The sequence below is a fragment of the Myotis davidii genome, unplaced genomic scaffold (genome assembly GCF_000327345.1).
Source record: "Myotis davidii unplaced genomic scaffold, ASM32734v1 scaffold44, whole genome shotgun sequence".
In the NCBI taxonomy this organism is placed as follows: domain Eukaryota; kingdom Metazoa; phylum Chordata; class Mammalia; order Chiroptera; family Vespertilionidae; genus Myotis; species Myotis davidii.
In genome coordinates, this window is record NW_006299705.1 from 17,610,341 (window position 1) to 17,634,834 (window position 24,494).

Consider the following 24,494-nt stretch of genomic DNA (forward strand, 5'->3'; position numbering starts at 1 on the left):
GGAATATTTTTCTTGAGCCTGTTTGGAATTATGAAAACAATGAACTCCAATGTAATTGATATTTTATCTTTTGAAATTGACAGCCACCTCTGCTTATTGATGGAAAAATACTAGAAAAGAAGCCAAAGGAACAACACGAGGTAAATGATCATCATTAGTACTTGATAGCATAAGGTGAAGCCTTTTGTGTGTGTGTGTGAGGGATGAAATACGAAATTCTCATCAGTCAAGACTTAAGTCCCCAGGAGGATCACTTTGTGAATTATATGATTGTCTAACCACTATGCTGTATAGCTGAAACCAATATAAAATAATACTGAATACCAACTGTAATGGAAAAACCTTTCAAATGTAAATTGCTATAGAAACAAGTCCTGTGAGGATGGCTGGTATTTGTTTTTAGCTAAAATAGCACCACCATGCGGCAGTAGAAGGATTTGCAATTTACTCATGATTCTTGCTGAATCTGGGGGGAAGGATTTGCGTTATTTCAAATTTTGTACCTAAGGTGAAATTTTATCACATTGATATCGCACTAATTTAAATGTGCACAATTCAAAACTGCATAAAGCACAACTGTTTTGAGCACTTCCTACTCTATTGAGAAAAGTATCTGTATTTGCCATCTTGTTAACAATGCGGTGTGTGTGTTTTCAGCCAGAAAATCTATCCAAAAGCACATCACATACAGCAAGCAAGCATGGTCATAAAGAAAAAGCAGTTTCCAGGCCAAGTGAGCAGCCAACGTCAGAGAAACCAAGCAAACCAAAGGTAAATAAATCGGGTGAATGGTTAGGAAAACACTAACATCAACTGGGGGGTGCGATACAGGTCCTCTCTCGCCATGGACATGTAGGTGAAGCTGCTGAGCTGTGCCAAAGATATCCTTGATTGTAATGATTTGGTGCTACCATGTTGCTGGTTTTGCAAATAGCCTTGTGGAAACATGGGCCTATGAAAAGCCTGAGAAGAGCACCAGACGGGTCCCGGGGGTGTTCCATCCAGTCCTCTACGGCCCACCAGGGTCCAGTCACACGGCAGGGCAGCAGGCTCTGGTGCCTCGCAGACAGGAAGCTGCCTGGACCCCTCTCCTTACGGGTGGTGGGAACCCAGATGCCCTGCATGATCTGCTGACCTGGAAGCCTGGAAGAGTTTTTAGGGTCTTGTGCTAGAAGAGATGAACTTTCAGAGCCAAGAATCAGAAAGAGTCTCCATATTTCTAGAACCACTGGGGGTCAACTATTAGAAGAATAAACAAATATGAGAGGAACTTTCCCACTGATAGCTCTTGCAAGACAAGAACCAGTCCTGCTTAACAGTGTATTTCGTATCAGAGATTGTAATCTCTGGCCCACCAGTTAAAGGCAGCTCATGTGTGTTTTGTTCAAGTGTATTTTGTTTGGCTTACAATATTATTTAAATTAGCTACCGACAAAGTCAGAATATTTCACATAAAATCAAAATGTCTAGCTTCTCTAGAAAAATCAGGATACTTGGCAACAGTGGGCTCACGTGGCAAGAATTGACGAGAGCTTGACCCCTGGTATATGTGCTCTAATTTACCACAGTCCCTCCCTGGCCCACTTCACTATTTGTGTTACCTGCACGGACTCTGTAAGCTCGGAATCCAGCCTCATGGGGTTGGTGCTCAACGTTGCATCATGTTCAGTGGAAGGTAGTGGCCTTTCCTATACAAGACGTCCACAAGGGCAAACTGGCTCAGCAGTGACATTTGAAAAATGCATAATCTCAAAAACAGTCACTCAAAGAGACTGAGTTCTGTTTACCTTTCATCCTCCTCCTTAGACTAAATCTCAGGACACAGGTGGAAGGAGTGCTGCTGCTGCTGCTGGTGTGGTTGTGGCCTCTGGCAAGTCAGACGACAAGGTGAGCACACACAGGCAGGCGTGGGGTGTGCGTGGGCCCGAGGCTATCAGTCTCTCGTGAGAAACGTACTCAGGGGGGTTCCATTCTGCCTGGGCTTTACCGCCGGCTCTCATTTAGGACCATTTAGGGTTCTGGTGCTGCCACACTCAAAACTGAACATTGTTCGTATATTTGTGAAGAGGATCACGTAGCTGAGCAGAATACTGAAATTGATTTTAAAATCCATATATTCAATAAATATTTATTGGTCACCTGGCGTGTATAAGGCCTGGTATCAGGATTGAGGAAATTGACGTGTGGGTTGACTCAGAGCCTGCCTTCAAGATGTACAGGCTTGAAATAAAGCGAATAAAATTGCCGTGAGCATTTGAATGGCATTACTCTGAATTGTCAACAAGTGTGTTCCTTGTAAACCATGAATAGTCACAACATCTACATGAATTGATACGGAAGGTTTTCCAAGGGGACAACATAAACCCCCTCAGAAGAGAATATATATACCCTTCTGGCCAGTTATGGGCAATTTTTCCGTAGGTCCTTGATGAGCCAATTAAGATTCTTGCTTGGAAATGTAAGCTGAGAAGTAGTCTGTGCTTCTACTCATGCAATAGAGTGTTATCCATGTGGAGCCATCTCCCTTAGAAATGCTAGTACTTATTTCTCTGGAAACACAAATAAGTAATCGAAGCAATAATGAGAAGATGAAAATAGAAAGGAATATGTACTTACCTATTTTCCTGCTTCTCGCAATAGAAAAGATATTCTCCTGAAGGCTCAATGGTAAAGAAAGTCGTAGGATAAATTATGGCACATCTGCCCAAAAAATCCAATTTTTCTCAGATTGGGGGAGAAAATGCACATTGTTTTTGTTCACATAAATGCAGATATCTTAGAGTGTAATGGTAAACTTTATATACACTTTTAAATGAAAATACCCAACTTTAGTTTAAAAAGTATTTTGCAGTAGACCACTTGAGACCCCTAACCCCAACCCACCCAAGGGGTACACGTTACTCTTTCATGTTGATGAAATGATTTGAAAAAAGGGTGGATTTAAGACAGAGGATTATATCTGATAGAACAGCTTTTAAAATTAAGCAAAAATTTAAATTTTATTTTAGATATAAATTAGAGTTATCAGTGAAATCTGAAAAATAAAATTAGGAGAGGTTTATATGGAATTCTAGTTTGCACTGATTTGAGCTGGCAAATCACTTTTCTTTGCCTCTGATTTGTCTCCCATAACATGGGCTTGATCAGATCTGCATTTTTTAAGTTATTTTTTTTAGCGCATACCAGGCTGACAGCACTGTGTGTGACACCCGCGCGGCAGGCTGGCCATCTAGGGGTGGGAAGAAGACACTGCCTCCGCTGCAGTTCAGGGCGGGCTGAGACGGGCTGTTTGGTGAGGACAGAAGAGGTCCCGACTGCGGGAATCCACAGGGACCTTGAGTAGATCCAGTCTGAGTGGGGCGTGGAAGCATAGCCTAGATTGCAGGCTTGCAAAGGCATCAACATGGAAAAGGAGAAGATGTGTTCTGGGAGCAGCGTGCATTCCAGTGTTGGGTGAAGCGCAGGGCGGTGAGCAGTGGGGCTGTAAGACCAGAAGGACAGGTTGAGGTGTTGCTGTGGAGACGGCTAAGGGGAGTTAGTGACTCAACAGGCAGAGGATAAACAGTGTGAAAGAGATTAGAGAACAGATGCAGCAAGCGGAGCCATGAACACCAAACTGCAAAAGGATTGTGAAAGTGACCACAGGGGGATTACAGATAGGAAGGTGGGAGGTTGGTCAGGGGCTGTTGCAGTAGTCCTGGTGAATCCTAATTTAGTGTAAATGCGAGCTGAGATAGAATAAACTAGTGGGGAGAAAGGGAGGAGGCATTGCAGAGGTAAATCCTTCAGGTTTTAGGGGATGATTGGGCAAAGGTAAAGAAAATCTCAGGCTAACCTGGGGCTCGAGTCTGCAGGAGCTAGGGTGGTAACCCTAAGGTGAGGGCTCCTGCCAGGGCAGGGAGCGTGAGTGCCTCCTGAAACTGTGAGCCGGCCCCTGGTTGCCACTGGGAGGTGGACACAGTTCACCAGAGGAATTGGTTGAGGAGGAAACGTGGTGTTTGATTTTGGACAGGCTGAATGGGTTTGAGGTGTCCCAAGAAAGATGTGTAGTCAGGCAATTAGAATACTGTTTTGGAGTAGCGAAGAAGGGGGAGAGAGAGAATTGGGGATGGCCCACACAGTATTTTTTACATCTTCACCCAAGGGTATGTTTATTGACTTGAGAGAGAGAGAGGAAGGGAGGAAGACAGAAAGCCAAACAAGGGTGTGAGGGCGGTGACCTCCCATCGGTGTCCAGATGGGGATATGCAACCAACTGAGCCACCAGGCCAGGCCTCTCCCCCACCGCCCCTCTAGTTTTTACTGTGACAATCGCAGTCATTTATTTAACACTTTCTTAAATTAAGCACTTAGAAAGGGCTCCGTATGTGCAAACACTGGCTCTCACACTTTATAGACTCATTTACCTAATCCTCACAACCCCTGAGGTAGGTGCAGTCACTCTCTGAGATAGAACAAACATGAGGACACTGAGGTGCAGCCAGTGCTTGTCGGGGTGCAAACCCAGGCAGTGGGAGTCTGTGCTCTCCGCCTCCAGACTCTGCTGCCCAGAATTCAGGGGCTGGCAAATGGGACATAGTTTCCTATTGTCTTCATCCTGGCAACGTTGCCCATTGAGTTGCTGCCAGGCCCTGAAAGCATTTGGCCCCTGGCCCTAGAGAATGGTCTTGGACCGGACCACCAGCACAGGCAGAAATGTGTAGACCGTGTGCAGTTGGGGGTAAAGCAGAAGAGATGCCAGAGGCGGCAGAGAACGGGGCACAATCGTCCGACTAGAACCAGGATGGTGCTTGGTCATGGCTGCCGTGGGAGGTGAGAGTCATAGAGGGGTCCTTGCCAGGGTCTGGGTAACGGCGTGAAATCACAGAATGGAAAGTTATTGGCAATCATTGATAGAGCAACGGAAGCACTGGTAGGAAGGAAATTCATTTAGGGAAATAAAGGGAAGAGTAGGTGATGAGATACCAAACCAAGGGGTGTGGAGGTCTTGTTGTGTGGGGAGCAGAGACTGAAATAGCAACAGCTAGAGGAAGTGGACACTTACAGAAAGAATCTATGGGACCCACAGACACTGGCTGTGGGCCCCAGGAGAGGCAACCAAGAGTAGTGAAGAGAGAGATGGGCAGTTCTGGATTCACATCTTGGTTCTGGTTTTTACTGTGTGACCTGGAAAAAGTTACTTAACCTCTCTGAGCCTTGATTTCCACATCACTAATTTATATTATGATTTATTAATATTATTTATGCTGTTCTGAAAAAGGGCATAACACATACAACATAGTGTTTAGCACTGAGCAGATTCAGTATATGATCAATGCTATTAATATTATATTGAATTCATATTAATATATGTAATATTATTGAATTTTATAAATGTATGTGAAAACGTTTTTATTCCTTTCTAAACCTCCCCCAGAAAAAAGAAAGTAAATCATTAATGTCGGCTGTACCAGTTGAGTCCAAACCGGGTAAACCATCTGGAAAGGTATGAAGACAGCAGTGCATTTCTGCCTAAGATATTTGCTCCCAGTCTCTCTATCATGATCTCATTTCTTGGGGCCAGCAATATGAGGTGGGGGTACCTGAAAGGATCTTTTTAATGAACTGTTTCAAGCTAATATAACTGGGTTGAAAGTGTGGTTTTCCCACATATGTTTGTAACATTTCATAGTATAACCCTCTGTTCTGAAAACTCCAGTTACATCCCATGAAGTTTTCATTCCACTTTCTCTCCTGCAAATATATCTGCTTTAACCAGAGGTATCACTAAAGAATGCCAGGTACTTCTTCACTCTGAAATTCCTAGTTTAACCAGGCTAAAGCTAGCAGGCCCCAAATTCTACTACATTACCAGGGGAGTTTCTAAAATTATAGTGTTAATATAGTAGTTATTCTTACTAATTAATCTGAGTTAAACAGTGAAAGGTCTTTCGCCAAATTGTTGTTTTCCCCTTTAAATTCAGGTTATCCTTCACAATGAGTCATTTTTAACCTCAAAATTAGAATGGAAGCGTTCTTTCATTATACTGATATAAGCCCATACCCCAGGCATGTGCCCTGACTTCAGAATCGAACCGTACGTCCTGGTTCCTAGGTCGATGCTCAACCATTGAGCCACACCGGCCGGGCAAGATAAATTTTTTGGAAGTTATTTTTACTAAATAATAAAGTGTACTTTTTTCTTTAAGCCTTACATTGCTAAATTTTTCTTTAAATTAGTTATAAATCATTATATAGTCTCAAATAGGCCATTATCTTGTCATATTTTAGAGTGTCTTTTTTTCTCTGAAGACTTCTTTCTCTTCAATACATGTAAATATTTCTTGCTTCCATTTTCATTATTTTTTTTAAAAAATGTTGATCCTATTACAGATGTCTTCCATTCTCCTTCCCCCACCTTTGCCCACATCCACCCATCCCACCCTCTCCCCCAACCTTCACCACACTGTTGTCTGTATCTGTGCATTATACATATATGTTCTTTGGCTAATCTCTTCACCCTCTTTTATCCAACACCCCCCCCTCCTCCTCCCCTTTTCCCTGAAACCCTAAGACCAGATTTTAACTATTTGATATTTGAAGAAGTCTTGGTGTTTGGTATTTTTCTACACAGATTGGTGTTTTGTAGTTTTAAAAAATCAAAAGTGGAGTATGTGTAACAAATAACATTTAAATATCTGTTCTCTCTTCTTTCCAGTCAGGCATGGATGCTGCTCTGGATGACTTAGTAGACACTTTGGGAGAACCTGAAGAAACGGAACAAGATAACACAACATATACTGGACCTGAAGTTTCAGTAAGTGATCTTAATATCTGTAAAGATTCACTCTTAGGATAGGAGAGCAAAATAAGGTCATGATGCACAAAAGTCCACTTGGTGTTCTGTTACTTGGAGAGAGATAGGACGGTGTCAGTATCAGTAACAGCAACTGAAATTAGTGTTGGGATGGAATGGCTGTTGACGCAGGAAACATTTATTAATTGTCTGTGCTGAGATTATTCCTGGCATATAGTCCTTTGGGCTACAAATACCTTTCTGCCCTTGAGATCGGAGTTCCATGGACTTGGATTTATTCTGATTTCTAGATATTTACCATCCTCTGTTCATCCCTATTCCTAATTCCTTAAAAGCAAGAAAATTATATGACATTTTATTTAAAGAAAAAGACATACCATAGACTGGAAAGAAATATTTGCAACAGACACCACAAAAGGATTTGTGCCAGAATTTATGAAGAATTTTAAAAAGTGAGAAAAAGACAATCCAGTAGAAAATGAGGAGAAAACTTGCTGGGCTAATAAACAATGCAAGTGTCCCTAGTAATTAGGAAAGTGATACTACAACATGGAGAGGGGTCACTTCACACTCATTAGATTGGCAGCTCACCTGGAGCTCATGGATGCTGACTATGTGTATACCCTTCCACCAGCAAGTCCCCAGAGGGAGCCTTGCATGCCTGCACAAGGAGTGATGAGAACAGCTGAAACATTTGGAAATGGTTGTGTTCAACAGGAGACAAGATAATAAAATGGGATGCTTTTATAGTGATTAAAATGAACTATTCATTTATCAACATGGATACATTATAAACACATAAGGTTAAATATGATATCACTTATGTAACATTTGAAAACAAAGTAATGCTGTAAATTGTTTGTGGATGCCTACATGTAGCATAACCGTTTTAAAATATGCTCCACTTTCAGTGGGTGGGTATGATACTCTTAAAGTTCACATTAGTAGCTATCTCTGGTTAACAAGGAACGGGAATGGGATTGGAAAGGGCCAAACAGGAGACATCATTCTAATTGTTTTGAAGAAATTACATAAGAATGACTATAGATCTGATAGAGTTGGGTATTGGGTTATATAGAAATTTATTGTTTTTAACTGTATTTTTCTATGAATTGGAAACATCAGACAATAAAAAACATTTGAAATCCAGTGTATTTTAATATAGGAATCAAATTTAATATAGTGATTTGAATATTTTCTAGCATCACATATGGGTTAAGCTATTTAAATAAGGGGAAGTATTTGTGTAAACAAATTTCAGAGTTGTATAAAGTATTGGCATCATAATAATTTATATCTTATTTCAATAGTTTCATAAATTAAGAATGCAGTAGTACTTTGGTTTCAGAATATGCATATAACATTCTCAGATAATTATATAATGTACCTAAATGTGTGATTTTATTATAGGATCCCATGACTTCTATCTACATAGAAGAATTGGGTAAAAGAGAAGGCTCAATTCCTCCAAAGTACAGGGAACTTTTGGATGTAAGTTAATCATTTACTTTTACTTTACTATTTCCTTTTGGAATATATTCGTTATCACATCAATATAGTTACAGTTTTTTAAATTTAGAAAATAAAATGGGCAGATAAAAAGTTCATTACTATGACATTCACTGTACTAGTTTGCCACGGCTGCCATAACAGAGAATCACAGCCTGGAGGCTTAAACAACAGAAATATATTGTCTCACTGTTCTGGAAGCTGGGAGACTGGAATCAAGGTGTGGGCAGAGTTGGTTCCTTCTGAAAGTCTTATGGAGACCTGTCTCCCTGGCTGGTAGAGAGCGATCTTCTCCCTGCATCTCTTCACGTGGTCTTCCCTCTATCTCTGGTCCATATTTCCCCATTTTATAAGAACACTAGATATATTGGATTAGCCTCATCCTAATGTCCTCATGTAACCTCAGTTATCTCTCTTTTTTTAAGTGCATATTTTTATTGATTTCAGAGAGGAAGGGCGAGGGAGAGAGAGAGAGAAATATCAATGATAAGAGAGAATCACTGATCAATTGCCTGCCGCACGCCCACCATTGGGGATCAAACCTGCAACCTGGGCATGACCTCCTGGTTCATGGGTCGACAATCAACCACGCTGGCCAGACTCAGTTACCTCTTTAAAGGCGCTATTTCCAAACACAGTCATAGTCTGAGATGCTTCTGATTAGGGCTTCAATAATATGCTTTTGGGGAGGACATAATTCAACCCATAACAGTCACTGAGTAACACATTTTGCTGATTGTAAGGATTACTCTTGCCTTCTCAACATTATCAATTGATGTTTGTTTCAGAAAAAAGAAGGGATCACAAGGCCTCCTCCAGACTCTCCGGTGAGTTTACATAAATGTCTTCTAAAGGGCTAAAGTAACCTCTAAATCAAATGAAGTTTCCATCTGTTCAGAGAAAGGGAGAGTACGTGGGGGTTGTGTCAGTGCTCATTGGTTTCATATGGATTTTCGTTTGTGTTTTTGAGAGGAAGAGAAATGGAGCCCAGGAAGTTTTAGGATAAAATAAATGTTAATAAAAATAGGATGGGAATATCTTAACATGTAATACATTTAGAAGAGGGAACAGAAAACTAATAGTGCAAAACCCTTTGCCTACCGGACATAGGCTTTCATCTGAGATAGCTTACTAACACATCTCCTTCGGCGGTAAAGGAATTGCCACAGTACATTCTTCCTTTGCTGGGTGTATAATCTGATCTTTCACTTGAATGATTCCCCGTGATGCCCATCCTGGTATCTGTTTCCTTAGACACCCCCGGGGCCCGATGACGCCATCGATGCCTTGTCATCTGACTTCACCTGCAGCTCTCCTACCACTGCTGGGAAGGAAACTGAGAAAGAGGTATTGTGCTGAATGTTATTAGGGGAACTTGTTAGAAGCCCTCCCGAACTTTAGAACAGCAACTTTCTAGTTTTGGTTATTACATTTCCCTCCTCTGCACATTTAATCTTTTGTGTTTTGTTTTTCAGAAATCTGCGGGAGAAGTTTTAAAAGCTCAGTCAGCCGGAGTAATCAGAAGTGCTGCTCCGCCCCATGAGAAAAAAAGAAAGGTGGAGAAGGTATAGATTCATTACTTTTTGGAAAATCACCATGTTTCGAGGGACAGCAGCTGCCTTCCTGAGGCTGATGTAGCTGATGCCAGACAATCCCAAAAGTGTATTACGAGTCAGGGGGAGGAAGAGGGAGGGGGAGGCAGGGCGTCTCTCTTCCCGAAGGTCTGTGGAGCAGTGAGATCAATTGGGGCGATACCCATCACCTCCAGCCAGGTCTTCCTTGTTTCTGCAGCAGTTGATGGGAGATTTCAGCACAATCTTCTGATTGTGAACTAAGACTATCTTACCATCCCAATGCAGAGGGCAGGACGCCAGAGAAATGACACTCTTGGAACATACAATCTTCAATGTGGTTTCCTCAAGGAGTCGGAGCCCGGTGAAGCCACTCGAGGGGTCTTGTTGTAGCTGCTTCTGTCCACCTCTCTTAACCACAGTTAATGTGGGCTGATTCTCACCAACCCCGAGATGTGGTCCTCCAGCTCTGGGCTGCAGGAGAAAGCATGCCCCGTGTTCAGAGAGTCCAGATAATGCGAGGAGCAGTTGCTGTCAGGGCGCTCTGCCTCTCCCCTCCTGGAGGGGACAGTTTATTTTTATCTGGCTGGTGGAGGAGCCGTGAGAGCACCACACCCCGGAGAGTGGGTGTTCCCTCAGGGAGCAGCCTTGGGGCCTGCAGAGAAGAAGGCGGCAGGGGCCACCCCAAGTCCCCCTGCTTTCTGGGCTTAGCTGCTTTGCTCAAGGACAGGGTTGCCAGAAGTCATTTTTAGAAAAAGAAAAGCAGGATAGTGAAAGTTCACTTTTTGCAGCTTTTATTTTGACATGGGTATTTTATAATGGCACAGTTATGATTATAGTGATACGTCTAGCTTGCTAAGGAAGAGGTGCAGTGCCCCTGGGACCACCGTAGAAAGAGTCTTAGCCCCCATTTCCACTCACTGGTAAGTTCTTTATTCTTTCTTTCTTTTGCCAGGTTTCAGATAAACTTGCCTTCCTAAAGTCCTTCCCCAACCCACAATTCGTCTTTTAGATTTAAAATGTGTATTTCACAAAGAAGTGGATGGATTGTTCAGGCTGAGGAGATGCTCTCTTTTTTAATGGGAAGAATCTTTGCTTTGTCACAGGACGCAATGAGCGACCAGGCACTGGAGGCTCTTTCGGCTTCGCTGGGCCACCGGAAGTCGGAACCCGAGCTCGACCTCAGCTCCATTAAGGAAGTCGATGAGGTACTGACCTTCGAGTTCATACACAGAGCATGATAGTCTGCAGGTTACAAAACTGAATGTGTTATGCATATTTCAAATGATTGCATGACTTATTTTATTGGGGAGTTGAAATGGACTCTTCTTCATTCTGCCTTACTTTCAGGGTCTCTGGGTAACTTAGAGACTTCTGGCTGGGGAGTTAGCAGCCAAGAAGGATATTTGAGTGTTTGTCTTATAAACCATCTAGAATTTTAATATTTAAAGTTAACACTAATCTCCTCTGCCAACGCTTGAATGACAACTGACTAAACAAGATAACATGGAGGCAGTGGGCTGTTGAGAAATAGGTTTGTCTACTTTTATGGAAATTGGAAATTTGTATTTTCAGAAGGGTGTGGGGTGACTCTGTTTATAAGGAGAGAAGCAGATGACTGTAGGTGGGTAGGGAGTTCCTTTTTTTTTGTTTTTATAACTGTGGGGAAAGATGTTGAAAATTTGTCTCAAATTAGAATAAAATCCAGCAGCAATTACTCTGTAACTGAAACTGCCATGTGCTTAGAGCATGATGCTGGGCAGTTTTTATCCCACCCCACTTAACAAGATCTTAACAAAGCCAAAGCAAGCTTGTATTGAGTGGAGTTTTAATATTACATTACAATTTTTAAAGCATTTTTCAACTGAGTCCTATGGGGGAAAGAGGACAGAAGAGAATTGCCCTGGGACATTCCCAGCAAGGCAGTGTGTGTGTGTGTGCGTGTGCGTGTGTGTGTGTGTGTGTGTGTGTGTGTTGTGGCGGGGGCGGGGGGATAGATGGGGAGCAGGCATGGATGTGCAGCCTGGGCCCTTAGGAGCCGCACCCTGTCAGCTGGGGGGTGGGGGTGGGGGTGGAGCTGGCAGGTGCTGCTGTCACAATGCACTGCCTCCGCTGTCACTTCCTGTTCTGACTCCCTGGGGAAGGCGAGTCTCACGGACTCCCAGCAACTCTCCCTGAGCCTGGGACCCCCCTGGTCCAGAATGGGCCAGTTTCTATCTTCGACTTTCCTGGAGGGCTCCCCAGATGCAGTATGGCACAGCATGCTTGGTGAAGGCGAACAGAAGGGAGCAGGGGAGGCGGCCCTCGTCTTCCAGGACCAAGTAATGTACTGGGAAGAAAGGAAACTGATTAAAACACACGCGGGTGCACATTGCTGGGAGCTGGACAGAAGCCCCGTCTAAAGTAAAGAGTGGGCCAGGCAGAACCCAGGAGGCGGGGTGCCAGCCCAACTTGAGCTGGGGTTCCACCACCAGAGGCTCCATGGCCATGAGCCTCAGGCTTCTTACGGATAATTAGGGTGATTTAATGAGACAGTCATCAGGGGAGGGAAGGTATCAACATAAATCCCAGGACAGAAAGAGTCTTAGAGGGATTAAAATTAGGCAAATAGATGTAACAATAAGTTAAATAGTGTAATGGTTTACTATCTGATGATGAATTCGTTACTTCCTGGGTAGTCTGGTGGGATAAGACTGGTAAAGAGCATATCCTACAGGAGTTCACAGCCCCGCCGTACATTCCACCGGGGAGCTCTCTGAGCAAAAATTACATAGTGCTCCAGAGAGGGGGCCCGTGCCTACTAGTCATTTTTACAAGGTATCGTAACACAAAATAATATTTATAATGATACTTCATTAGTCACCTCCCCCATTTCTATGTGTAGTTTCCTAGTCTGGCACTATTTCAATTGAGTAAACATTTACTTCCCATGCCTACAGTGCAGGCATTTAAAGAATATAAAGATCAAAGGAATAGAAAGGATCTAGCTGGGCAGGTACTCCTCCTTGTGGGCAGGCCTGAGCGAAAGTGGGGATGTGGGGGTGGGCCCAGTCCTACCAAACAGGTGACCGTGCCTTTCAGGAAGGCTGGTTTATAGGCGGAGACCCCACTAATCTCTGAATTGAGGAGAACCACTAATCATAGGCCTTCTTCCATAGCTGCAGAATATAACTGGAAATGTTAAAAAAAAAACACCACAATTTTCATCCCTTATTGAGAGTTGTTATGCTATAAAACATATAAAACTGTAGAACATATATAGAACAATAAAACTATCCCAAAGCCTAGAAGAGTGCCTGGTTTATTAAAGTGCTTAATCTTTTTAAATGAATCAATTAACTAATCATTCAGTGGAGAAGTACAATCTTATGCTGAGATGTAGGTGGGAGCAGTGGGTTGAGCTGGAATTTGCTGAGTGACACCTGCCCACCTTTGTGCCCAGGAGCTCCTTGGTTTGGGGTTTAAAACTGTGCCTTGCTATAGGTACACATTGTGACATATCACGGAACTTCGCCTTACTCACCAACTGTTTAAAATGCAGATGTTATATATATCCTGGGAGCCAGCGATCTATTACAGAACTGCTGTACCCTTTTATGTCTAATGGAGTTGGTAGTTCATGGTTCACTGATTGAGTGAAGCCCTGGTGATAGTGAAGGGAGTCCTTGTAGAAGAGGCAAAGCGAGCTGTCCATGCGTCAGCCAGGACTGGTGATGGGCTGCTTCTCCCGTTTCCGAGTGTGGTTAACACTCAGGAGGACTGGGTTTCTCCCCGGTACAGAACTGCCTCATTGAGTAAGAAAGATGAGGCTGTTGAAATAATTGCAACTAACTTCTGCACTGTGCCTGACTGTCTCATAGGGTATTTTATTTACTTTCCTCGCGATCCTTACAAGTCAGAAGCTGGGTAAGGATCGTTGGTAGGCCCATTTTACAGCTGAAGACACTGAGCCAAAGAAAGACTAAGTGGCCCCCCGAGGTCATGCAGCGCCTGAGAGCAGGGCTGGGTCACCTCCCCGGGATTCCTGGCTGTTTTTCTCGGTCACCCCACTTGCTGCCTTCCTCAAAGCCGCTCACCACGGTCTTTGCTTTGTGGTTTGCAAAGCCCTTCCAGACACTTTTGTCTGAATTGGTCTTCTCTGCACCACCTATGAAGTACATAAAGTGATACCATCTTGTTTTACATATATTATCCAAATGTTTACGTATTTTATTGTCTCCATTTTCATCAGGCAAAATCCAAAGAAGAGAAACGAGAAAAGTGTGGTGAAGATGACGAAACAGTCCCAGAGGAGTACAGATTGAAACCAGCCACGGTACGTTGTTAGCCACGGCGCACACAGCAGCGCACGCCTCTGGCCTTCCATGGCGTTTTGGGTGTCTGTCCCAGGAAGTGGAAGGACATGTCTGTTTTGGTTTCTATACTAACTCTGAGCGCCCTGGACCCTTCCATCTCTGCTCTCTAGAGTTGGACCCTGTAAGGGATGGTTTCCTAAGTAGTGACCAGGTGGTAATTAAAATTCCCACAAATTCAAGCTTTTCTACTATTTACAATACTTGACGTAGGTCCTTTACCTTAAAGCAGAAGGGACAATCTGGGAATACTTTTTTTCTCTAACTGCTATCTGGATAAAAGCACCATAGATGTTAGTGGTGGATAGAAACGTAGGCTGTTTATCATTGTCCTCAGTTAAGGTTTTGTTTTGAGGTGAGAATGGTGGACTAATGCCTGTAATTATAGCTGTAATATGTCTTTGAAGTAATCACATAAACGTATGATAGAAAATAGTTGTGATTCTCACATATGTTCATAGATGAAAAGTTTTTCACTTTTAGAAATACTCTAAATTGTGAAACCTTATATCCAAAAAAACTAAAACAGTATTTTAGGAATAATATCTACCTCTTCACCCTGGGTTGGGAAATTGGCACTTAAAAATATATATATTTCACTAATGTAGTAGCACCTTTCTTGCCGAAGATATTTTAAATTGTTTTCCTATTGAATAGGTAAAATTTTTAAAGCAATTTTTAAAGAAAAGTAAATGTGCATTATATTTGATATTTGGTCTCATGATTTTTACAACTCAACTCTTTATTCTGATACTTTATAAATAAATCTGAAATAGAAATTCACTCAAACATGAGTAGAAAAAAGCTCTCTTCTCATATCCTGCAATTTTCCAAGACAAACATAATGGGATATGAAAGCAAAAGTTTCTATTTAGTTTTCAATGAATTTTCAATTTCATTTGCAGGATAAAGATGGAAAACCACTATTGCCAGAGCCTGAAGAAAAATCCAAGGTTGGGAAATAAGTTTTTTCTGGATACTTACCGAACAGTAGAGCTGTAAAGTATAAATTCAGATAATTGTGACAGAAGGATAAGGATAGCAACACTTGGCACAGATATGTGACTCCTTTTTCACATATTTATTTTCCTCATGGATTAGCACTAGACTGTTACACATTGCGAGGTGACATCCCCTGCACATTAGGAGCTGATGTCAAGAGGCCCTTAATCAGATTAACACTTTACTTGAGTTTGATTCTAATCACAGCAGCAAATACTCTAATGATTCCGCACTGCCATCACTTAAGTTGGCTTGGTATCAACCAGCAACATTTATTAATCACTTACTATGTGCCTGACATTGTGCTAGATGCCTTTCATATGCTGTCTTCTTGTGTCCTCACTAAAAGAGGAAGGTGCTATTATTATTCCCATTTTACAGGTGGGGAAACAGATTGTGTAAATAGCCTAAAGTCACACAGTTAGAACATAGCATGGCCAGGAATCCAAATTCAGGCTGCCCAACTCGGGGCCCCGATTTTGAATTCTGTCATAGGTTACTCTTATTAGGCAAAATCACCACATGCCCTAAACAGATAACCCACCTCACCTGCAGGAACTAAGGGTAACACAACTTTCCTGCCAAAACCCCACGGAGTCATAGGAGAGGAGAACATACTCTATTTTTCCTCTGACTTATGCAGAAAGGAAGTCAGTGGGAAGGAGAAAAAGCAATCACAAAAGAAAAACTACACATATCTTCATTAGAAAGAACAGGCAGTTTTATTTGAGCAAAATTACTCTGTAATAGAAGTGTCAGGAAAACTTTATTAACATTTTTGTGGCACTGAGGTGTCTAATATTCCTTATTTTTTGCATAACACTTATCTTACATTGATAAATGAAATGTCCTCTAAAAACTAGCTTTTGTTCATATTGATGTTTCTTTCTGTACTTCTCCCCTCCTCTCTCAAAATCAAAAATATTTTAAAAAATAAATTAGCTCTTGGTTTTAGATCTCATATGTCCCTATTTGTGTTAATCAGAAAAAGTTCTCTATGAAAACTTTTTTTTTAATGAAGTAGAAAATACCAACTTCATAATATACAATGTCTCTTGTATTACAGCCCCGGAGTGAATCAGAACTCATTGATGAGCTTTCGGAAGATTTTGACCAGGCTAAATGTAAAGAAAAACCATCTAAGCCAACTGAAAAAACAAAAGTATGTTTCTAAAAACAAGTCTCTAGCTTTGTTTGTTTTTTTAAATGATTTTCTAAAATCTTAAAAATATGATGCCAAAAGTGTTTTAACACAAAGTGGTTAATAAGAAAGCCCAGTATGCTGTCTTTTTCTACACGCAGCTTTTGTTTTGCCTTTTTCTGAAGGTGCTTTCTTTCCCCAAGCTGACCTTGACTTCCTTGCAATTTAAGACCTGCAATTATTCCTGCGGGAAAGCGCTCACACCCATGCTTTCCTTTCTATTCCTGCCTCTGTGACTGGCCTAGCTAACGTCGTCATCACCACTCTCCTCAAGATGGAAATGGCCTCTGTCTTCAGCCTCCTTCCAGTCCGTCCTATATGTCCACCAGAATTCTTTCTTGAGCATGCTTATAGTCATGTCGTTCCCCTGCTCCAAACTTCAGGAGCTACCCATTTCTACACAAGAAAAAATTCCACTAATGTGTTCTGGCCCCAGCTTCCTTTTCTACCCAGGTGCATCCCCACATCACTAAACTATGACATTGAATGTGTGTCTCCATGGCTTTGCTCACATGGTTCCTTCCATCTGGAATAACCTTCCCTCCTAATCCTACATCAACTCAAATCTTAGTCATCCCTCTAAGGTTGTGCTAAAATATGGCCTTTGTCTCCTGCTTTCCCCTCCCCAAACCTGGCCACACTTCCAACTCTAATTCAGCAGGAAAAGCAGGATATAAAACATGAGGGAGTCTGTAGTTCTTTCTTTATATATCCCTGTTAAGGCATTTGTTGCAAACAAGTTATTAGCTCTTGGTCCTTCTTTTTTTTGTTTGTTTTTTGTTATTTGTTTGTTTTGTTCTTGGTCGTTTACACCTTACATTTATACATAGTTTTAAATAGAAAGGTCTTTGAAGAAGAAATCGTACCCTATTAATAGTCATCTGCTAAACACCGTGCACATAGGATAGATTTCCATAAATGCCTGGATTATAGTTTATTTGAATTCTTACCTTGTGATAAAATAAAGCTCTCGAACTTTAGCATACATCAGCATCACCTGAGGGTTTGTTAGAACAGATTGCTGTGCCCTACCCCTAGAATTTCTGATTTAGTGGTGTTGGTGTGAGGGCCTGAGAATTTACATTTCTAATAAGTTCTCTGGAAATGCTGAGGCGGCTGGTCCAGGGACCACACTCTGAGAACTCCTGGGGTAGTCTTACTGCTTGCATTTGTAGATAGCTGTTTACAATGTGCAGGGTGCTCTTAGATACATAAAAATGATGTATTGATGTAAAATATTGCATTGTATTATATGATATATGATGAGAAATAATTTATAAAAATAAGAAATCAGAAATCATAGTTACTAAAATTTATTGCATTTACTGTTCCCAGGTACTATGCAAAACACTTCACATGTTTTATCTCCTTAAAGCCCCCTGTTAACACTTGATATATAGATACTACTATTGTTCTCACTTTTCAGATGTGGAAACTGAGTCTTAACCTACCTAAGGAGAGAGGTAAAACTACCAGTAAGTTGGAATAATGGTAGCCAAAGAGCTTTAACGTGCCTTGACTTATTCACTATTCAACAACCTTAGGTGTCCAGGAAAATCATGCTCACAGAGTATTCTATAGCTGAGTGTATTGTTGATTCATCATTGTTCAGTGTTTCTAGCCAGTTGGCTCAAAAAATGCGTCATCATACCTGCTTCTTCCCACAGGAACCGCAGGCCGCCGCCCCGGCTCCGGTGGGAGAGGATGTGCCTCGCACCTCCTTGTGCAGTGTGCAGTCAGCACCACCCAAGCCCGCAGCCTCGGTGAGTGGTCCTCTGGGCACTGAGAAATGTCCCGGGAAAGTGATATTCCTCCCATGCACTGTCTGCTCTTGCACCAACCTATGGTTTTATTCTGACACAATAAGAAATCTTCTCTAGCTCTAGTCGCTACTGTTTGGGGCTTCAGGGTGTGCTAGAAAGTCAGGCTATATTTAAATTTTTAATTAGATTCCTGTAAGCTGTGTTTTTTCTTGCACCTTCTGAAATCCTTTCTAGTTCCCTAGTGATGGTGAGTAATCATGCTTTTTCACTTTTCTGCATTTTTCGAGCCTATTTGGAGTTTCACAAAGAGCCTGATCTCCCTTTTCCTGACTCCTGGGGGGACAATCTGCACCAGTATCATCAGGACCCCCACTCCCACCTGAAGGGGGAGAGATTGACTCAGCTCCTCTCCCTTCTTCATTTCTTGTTTCTCTCACTTTCTATCTTTTGGCTGAATTCTGATATTTAACTAGTGGAATCTTTGTTTCCTTTTGAATTCACTAGCCCATAGAGCCTGACTTAGAAAATAACATCAGTGGTCTATGTTTCAATACTATGGACTTGGTGGCTCTGTACTCTGACTAGTTAACCTGTTCTAGATGCTTTATAGTATCTTCTTAAATTTTCACAGGGACACGATACAGACTGATCATCTGTTATAGATGAGGGAAATGAACCTATAAACTGACCTTGAATAAGCAGCTTAACCTTTCAGAACCGTAGCTGAAATGAAAATACGGCTCCAGCCCTAAGCTACCTTCAAGTCTAGTGTGGATATGAGTCAGATCTCAAGCTTACGGCACAACTTGATCACTCGTGTGGAAAAGGGCACAGGGACTGTGGGTGCCTCACCCTCCGGGAGAATTAGGAAAGGCTTGCAGGTGATGGGCGGCGTCACACTGAGGGTGGCAGTAGCGCTGTTTCTTGGGGAGACCAGTGAGCCGAGGACAGGCCAAGCACCGGGTGTGCGGCACTTGGGATACGTGGGATATGTGCATCTAGGTGTTTGAGGTGTAGGGCCAGTGTCCTGGGTGTCCGGCAGTGGCTCTTTCCACCAGGGAAGTCCTTGATGCCAACTGCAAATCCCCTCAAAGCCCAGGGTCTCCCTCCTGCCATATGCAAGATTTGAGCCCCCCCGCCCACCCCCGCTTTCTTAAGGTTTCAGGGTACTCGCTAGAACAGTGTTTCTCAACCTGGTCATTTGACCCCCAAAGGGGTCGCGACCCACAGGTTGGGAACCACTGCTCTAGAAGTTCAGCATTGTGGGAGCCAGGCACAGGCCATGGTGGCAAAGACCGGGAGAGAGGAGAGAACCTGAGAACAGGTTGGAGAAGGAGTAGGAACAGAGGCCGTGATGGGAATCAGGACGATAATAGCCAGCATTCCAGGGCAGAACCCTGTGACCTAAGCATGTGTCATCCACTTCTCATGCCAAGTGTGACTGCCAGGGCCTCAGAGGGCTCAGTGACTTCCTCTCCAACCTCACCCTGACTGTAGAGCCCAGCATTGGGCGTTTAGTGGACAGAAAACAAACAGAGCTCTTGTTTTCCCGCTCTCTGACCCGCTTTCCCAGGCCTGTGCCCCAGCAGCTCTGGTTACCACAGTTGCCAAGATTACCGTCACCGAGGCTCGCTGGCATTTCTGGGATTGTGACACCCTTGGGAACCAGAGAGAATAGCTACAGTGTGTGATAAAGGTCAGAGGACTCGAGAAAGGCTTGAGGATTAGTGAGCAAAAGGTAACAAAGACCAGAGGCAGGAGGTGACCATGTGGTTCTTGTTTGTATGTAAAGAACATTTATTGAGGAAATCCAGAAACCTGAGTTCTGGTTCTGAATCTGACAACATGAAATGCTATAGAAATAGAAGTTTTAGTCCTTAGTCCTATTTCCCGATTCCTTAGTTCTTAAGACTGCTGCTGCTTCTCCAAGCTTTTCTGTTGCACTTTTTTACCCCCATGAAATTTATTGGGGTGATGTTGGTTAATAAAATGATACAGGTTTCAAGTGTCCAGTTCTATGATTTACCATTTGTATATTGCATTGTACGTTGACCACCCAAAGTCAAATTTTCTTCTACCACCATATATTTGACCCCCTTTACCCTACCTGCCCCTTCCCTCTGGTAACCACCATACTGTTGTCTGTGTCTACGAATTTTTGTTTGTTTTTCTTGTCTGTTCATTTGTTGCTTTCAGTTTTATATCCCACATATGAGTGAAATCATATGGTTCTTGACTTTCTGTCTGACTTATTTCTCTTAGCATAATATCCACCCATGTTGTCACAAGAGGCAGTATTTCATCTTTTTTTTAAGGCTGGAAATCACTTATTTCTTAAGTCAAAGGACAGAGGCTCAGAAAAGAGTGGTTTCGAAAGATTCCACAGCAGAGAGTAGGAGAAAGCAGACATAGAGTGTGAGCAGGTGTCCGGGATCAGATAGCAACTCGAGTTGCTTGGCTAAGATTTGGGATTGCTGCAACTCTTGCAATTTAGATATAATCCCAAACAAATTAGTTACAGCAGGGATTTTTGTTGCTCTTGGAATAAAATCTATGCAGCGTCCAACCACTAGATGGCGATAAATCACTTTCCACTTAGGCTCCCTTTCCTTGGTGGTGGTACTCCCTTAGGCAGTGCAGTTTAGCAGAGAAGCAACTTTTTTCACTTGGAATGATGGCCACGCTATACAAGAGAAAGAGACTTTTTACTCTAAAATCCCAATGTATACTCAGTATGAGGTCATAGACTTTTCTGATAAGAATAAAGTTTTGGGAGACTGTTTAATTCAGGGGCTTTCATATTTTTGACCAAGACCAATAGTAAGAAATGTATTGATATCACAATCTAGTACCCACACAATAGAAACAGCAGTTTAATAAGTGGTACTTATCCTTGTTATGCAAGATGTGTTCTGTTCTACGGTTTTATAAAAAACAAAACGTCCTGGCCACGAACTCTAAATTGATTTCACGAGCCATTCACATGTGGCTCGTGGCCTGTGGTTTGGAAGAAGCCAGGTATAGTCCTTTCGTTTAGCCCAAACGTAGTTATTTCTTCTTTGTTTTCCCTTTTATACCATTTATGCTCGATGTCCACCCACGTTTTCACTACATCATGAGGGAGCACATTTCATTTGAACCGGACCACAGTGTCATTGTGCCCCTCGGGTCAGTCAGCCACAGGCGTTCACCTGGGTCAGCGTGAATCCCTTTGAGCAGGTCCTGGGCTTCTGTGCCTCAGCAGGACCGCCCCACCCCCCACCCCCCACCCCGGGACGGCCAGGCTGGTTCACAGCACATCGAGAAGAATGTCCTCTCCTGGGCTTCTCTGGAAACCTTTCCTTCGCCGCCTCAAGAACAGTCTCAGAAAACCACTCCTTTCTTCTGTCCTGGCTGTCAGCTTGTCTGTGGTGCACCTGTTCCGTCGCCTGCCTTATATCCAAACCAAAACCGCTGGGTTAGAGCTTACAAGTTTCTCAGTGTCGGTATATCCATTGCACACACTTCATGCTTAATACATGAAACTTGCTCTGATTTCTAACGTAGATTCTAATTCAGTTGATAATCCAAATGATTAAAAGATAACATGCGCTTCTTATCCAGGTCTGAAATGAGGATGTGCCCTTCTGAACTGTTTGATGTAGTCTCTTTAAAGGGAGGCATTAACCCCCTATTCCGTACATCCGCTCCTGTATTGTAGAAGGGCATGGTGCCTGACGACGCTGTGGAAGCCTTGGCTGGCAGCCTGGGGAAACGGGAGGCGGACCCAGAGGATGGAAAGCCGGCGGAGGATAAAGTCAAGGTAATGGCAGCTCAGATGCTTCTAGAAATAACTACCATGGACCACCCTCAGTCCCCAAATAAGTGTGTCATTTTTTAGAATGTTTCCCACAACACATGACCAGCTGGCTTTCCCTGTTGCTGCACATACCCTGCTTAAGAAGCTCGGCCTGAGCGGGCATCAGGCGTGAGCACGGCGGTGGATGGACAGCATGCCCGTGTCAGAGTCCGGGGTCTCCCTGGCCCACCTGCACGCCTGTTGCCCAGGGCTCGGGAGAGAAGTGGCAGTTGCCTGCTTCCTCGGGACTTCCTTGGAGCCCAGCAGGCTTCGTGGTGGGGTCTGAGCCCGCTAAACCGGGACACTGTTAAAGAGTAAGGTGCCGTCGGAACTCTGCACATAGGGCCATATGTACGTTCTAACCTAACGATGGATGTACTAGTATTTACCTCAGCTTTAGTCATTCAGGCAGCCGCTCTATGGAGAAAAGATGTATTGACAATGGAAATGGTATAATTTCTATTTAGGAGAAAGCCAAAGAGGAGGATCGTGAAAAGCTTGGTGAAAAAGAAGAAACAATTCCTCCTGACTACAGACTAGAAGAGGCCAAGGTAAATCGGCTGGCGTGTATTTCCTACTTTGTTTTAATTCATACTGAATTCCACGTACGTAAAAAGGGGCATGGGAGCAGACCTGGAATATAAAGATCTGCTTTTTAATACTTCAAATACCAAATAGTATTGATATCCTGTTAGCGCACCAGATGTGAAGCTAAAATATTCCTAACTGGCATTTTTAGTCCTCCCTGAAGGGAAAATAATCTAAGGTCTAAGCCCATGGTTGGCAAACTGCGGCTCGCGAGCCACACGTGGCTCTTTGGCCCCTTGAGTGTGGCTCTTCCTAAGCCTTAGGAGTACCCTAATTAATAACAATGTACCTACCTATATAGTTTAAGTTTAAAAAATTTGGCTCTCAAAAGAAATTTCAATCTTTGTACTGGTGATATTTGAGTTTGCCAACTACTGGTAAACTGCCTAATTTTTCCTATCTAATCCATGGTTTGTTACAATACCAGAAGAAAACTTAGAAAGCTTTATATAGATAGGAAAATGGAAATGGACAGTTGTTTCCTGTGAGGGAAAATTTGCAACTTTTAGATATAAAGAAAAAAATAAGAGCGCTGTGTTCTTTATTTTGGATGTACAGATTGTTCAGAACAAGTGACGGGAGACCCCAGTATGAATCTTGTAGTTTAAGTTCGGCCACTTGAGCAGGAGCAGATGCATGGGCAGTAGAACAGATGCCAGTCTCTCCATTATGTGCCGTTACTTAAGAGGATATCCAACTAAACGTGAACAGTTCAGGAAAGTCCACCTGATACTCCCTTTCCTCGTCCCATGTGCATTGCTCCTTTCGTCTGGCAAAGATGGGAGCTCTATTGAGCTCTCCCAGGTTAAGAGTTTATTATTCTGCTTGCTTCTGCATTTTTTTTTAATCCTCACCCAAGGGTATTTTTCCATTGGTATTTAGAGAGAGGAAAAGACAGAGAGAACTATCAAAGTGAGAGAAACACATCGATTGGCTGCCTCCTGCACGAGCCCCAACCTGAGCCCGGGCCAGGGAGAAGCCTGCAGCTGGAATCAAACCGGGACGCTTGGGTCCACAGGCCAATGCTCTATCCGCTGAGGAAAGGCGGCTAGGGCTGCTTCTGATTTCCCAGTTCAGTTGAGACCATGGCATTTCTATTAGTAATATGGGCTTGTGTGTTTGCTGTTGCAGGGTTTTTAGAGAGCTTCTTACTGGCCATGTGTTCTGTCCCTACTCACCCCCTCCCCAGATGTGTAGGGGCAGGTCACTCCCTTCCTCATGGGATGTTGGTTGCTTTCTCGCTCCCTTTGCTGAATTTTCGTAGCAGTGGATTGGCTTTCCCTGACCACTTTGTTTGGTGGAAGTTTCACGTTGCCTCTAAAGTTAACCAGCTTTTTCTAAGCTACTTCTGCAAGCCCTCCGACCCCCAGGCTCGCCCCAGGCTCCCACGGCGCCTTGCAGGTGCCCTGTCACAGCGCCACGCGCCGCATATATGAACTGTTCACGTGTTTTTTCCGGCACTTGTTTGGGGGTTCCCGAGGTCACAGGCTGCCCCATCAGCTTTGTAGCCCTTGTGCCCAGGGAGTACCTGGTATATTGGAGCTGTTTGGTGCCATGAACTAATTATGGCATATTCTCTGGTGAGAGATTCTATTTCCTGAAATGATGATCTAATTGATAATGCACAGCAACATCAGGTATAACCTGATAATGTTTATAAGGGCCCATCCTTAGGATGAATGCGAAATGACTCAGTGCCATGTTTTTCTCCCCCCGGATAGGACAAAGACGGAAAACCACTCCTGCCGAAAGAGTCCAAGGAATCGCTCCCAGTAAGCAAGCCAGTTTTCTCTGAGCATGTCTTTCTCACGTGGCCCTAACTGTAATTCAGGAAGGGCATATCTCTTCTTAATGAGTTGACCAGCTTATGAATA

At 43.1% G+C, this 24,494-nt stretch overlaps 1 protein-coding gene across 8 annotated transcripts in view; it reads left to right on the plus strand.

Annotated features, from left to right (window-relative positions):
* Window positions 1-24,494, plus strand: part of CAST (calpastatin) — a 110,780-nt gene that overhangs the window by 65,309 nt on the left and 20,977 nt on the right. For all 8 annotated transcript variants that reach the window (XM_006775549.2, XM_006775550.2, XM_006775551.2 and 5 more), the window contains 17 exons: window positions 84-140; window positions 658-771; window positions 1,807-1,887; window positions 5,417-5,485; window positions 6,698-6,796; window positions 8,207-8,287; window positions 9,094-9,132; window positions 9,560-9,652; window positions 9,781-9,870; window positions 10,983-11,084; window positions 14,108-14,191; window positions 15,134-15,181; window positions 16,297-16,392; window positions 18,099-18,194; window positions 21,895-21,996; window positions 22,500-22,583; window positions 24,342-24,392. In XM_006775549.2, the coding sequence (XP_006775612.1) occupies window positions 84-140; window positions 658-771; window positions 1,807-1,887; window positions 5,417-5,485; window positions 6,698-6,796; window positions 8,207-8,287; window positions 9,094-9,132; window positions 9,560-9,652; window positions 9,781-9,870; window positions 10,983-11,084; window positions 14,108-14,191; window positions 15,134-15,181; window positions 16,297-16,392; window positions 18,099-18,194; window positions 21,895-21,996; window positions 22,500-22,583; window positions 24,342-24,392 (1,386 nt within the window). The remainder of the gene's footprint in view (window positions 1-83; window positions 141-657; window positions 772-1,806; window positions 1,888-5,416; window positions 5,486-6,697; window positions 6,797-8,206; window positions 8,288-9,093; window positions 9,133-9,559; window positions 9,653-9,780; window positions 9,871-10,982; window positions 11,085-14,107; window positions 14,192-15,133; window positions 15,182-16,296; window positions 16,393-18,098; window positions 18,195-21,894; window positions 21,997-22,499; window positions 22,584-24,341; window positions 24,393-24,494) is intronic.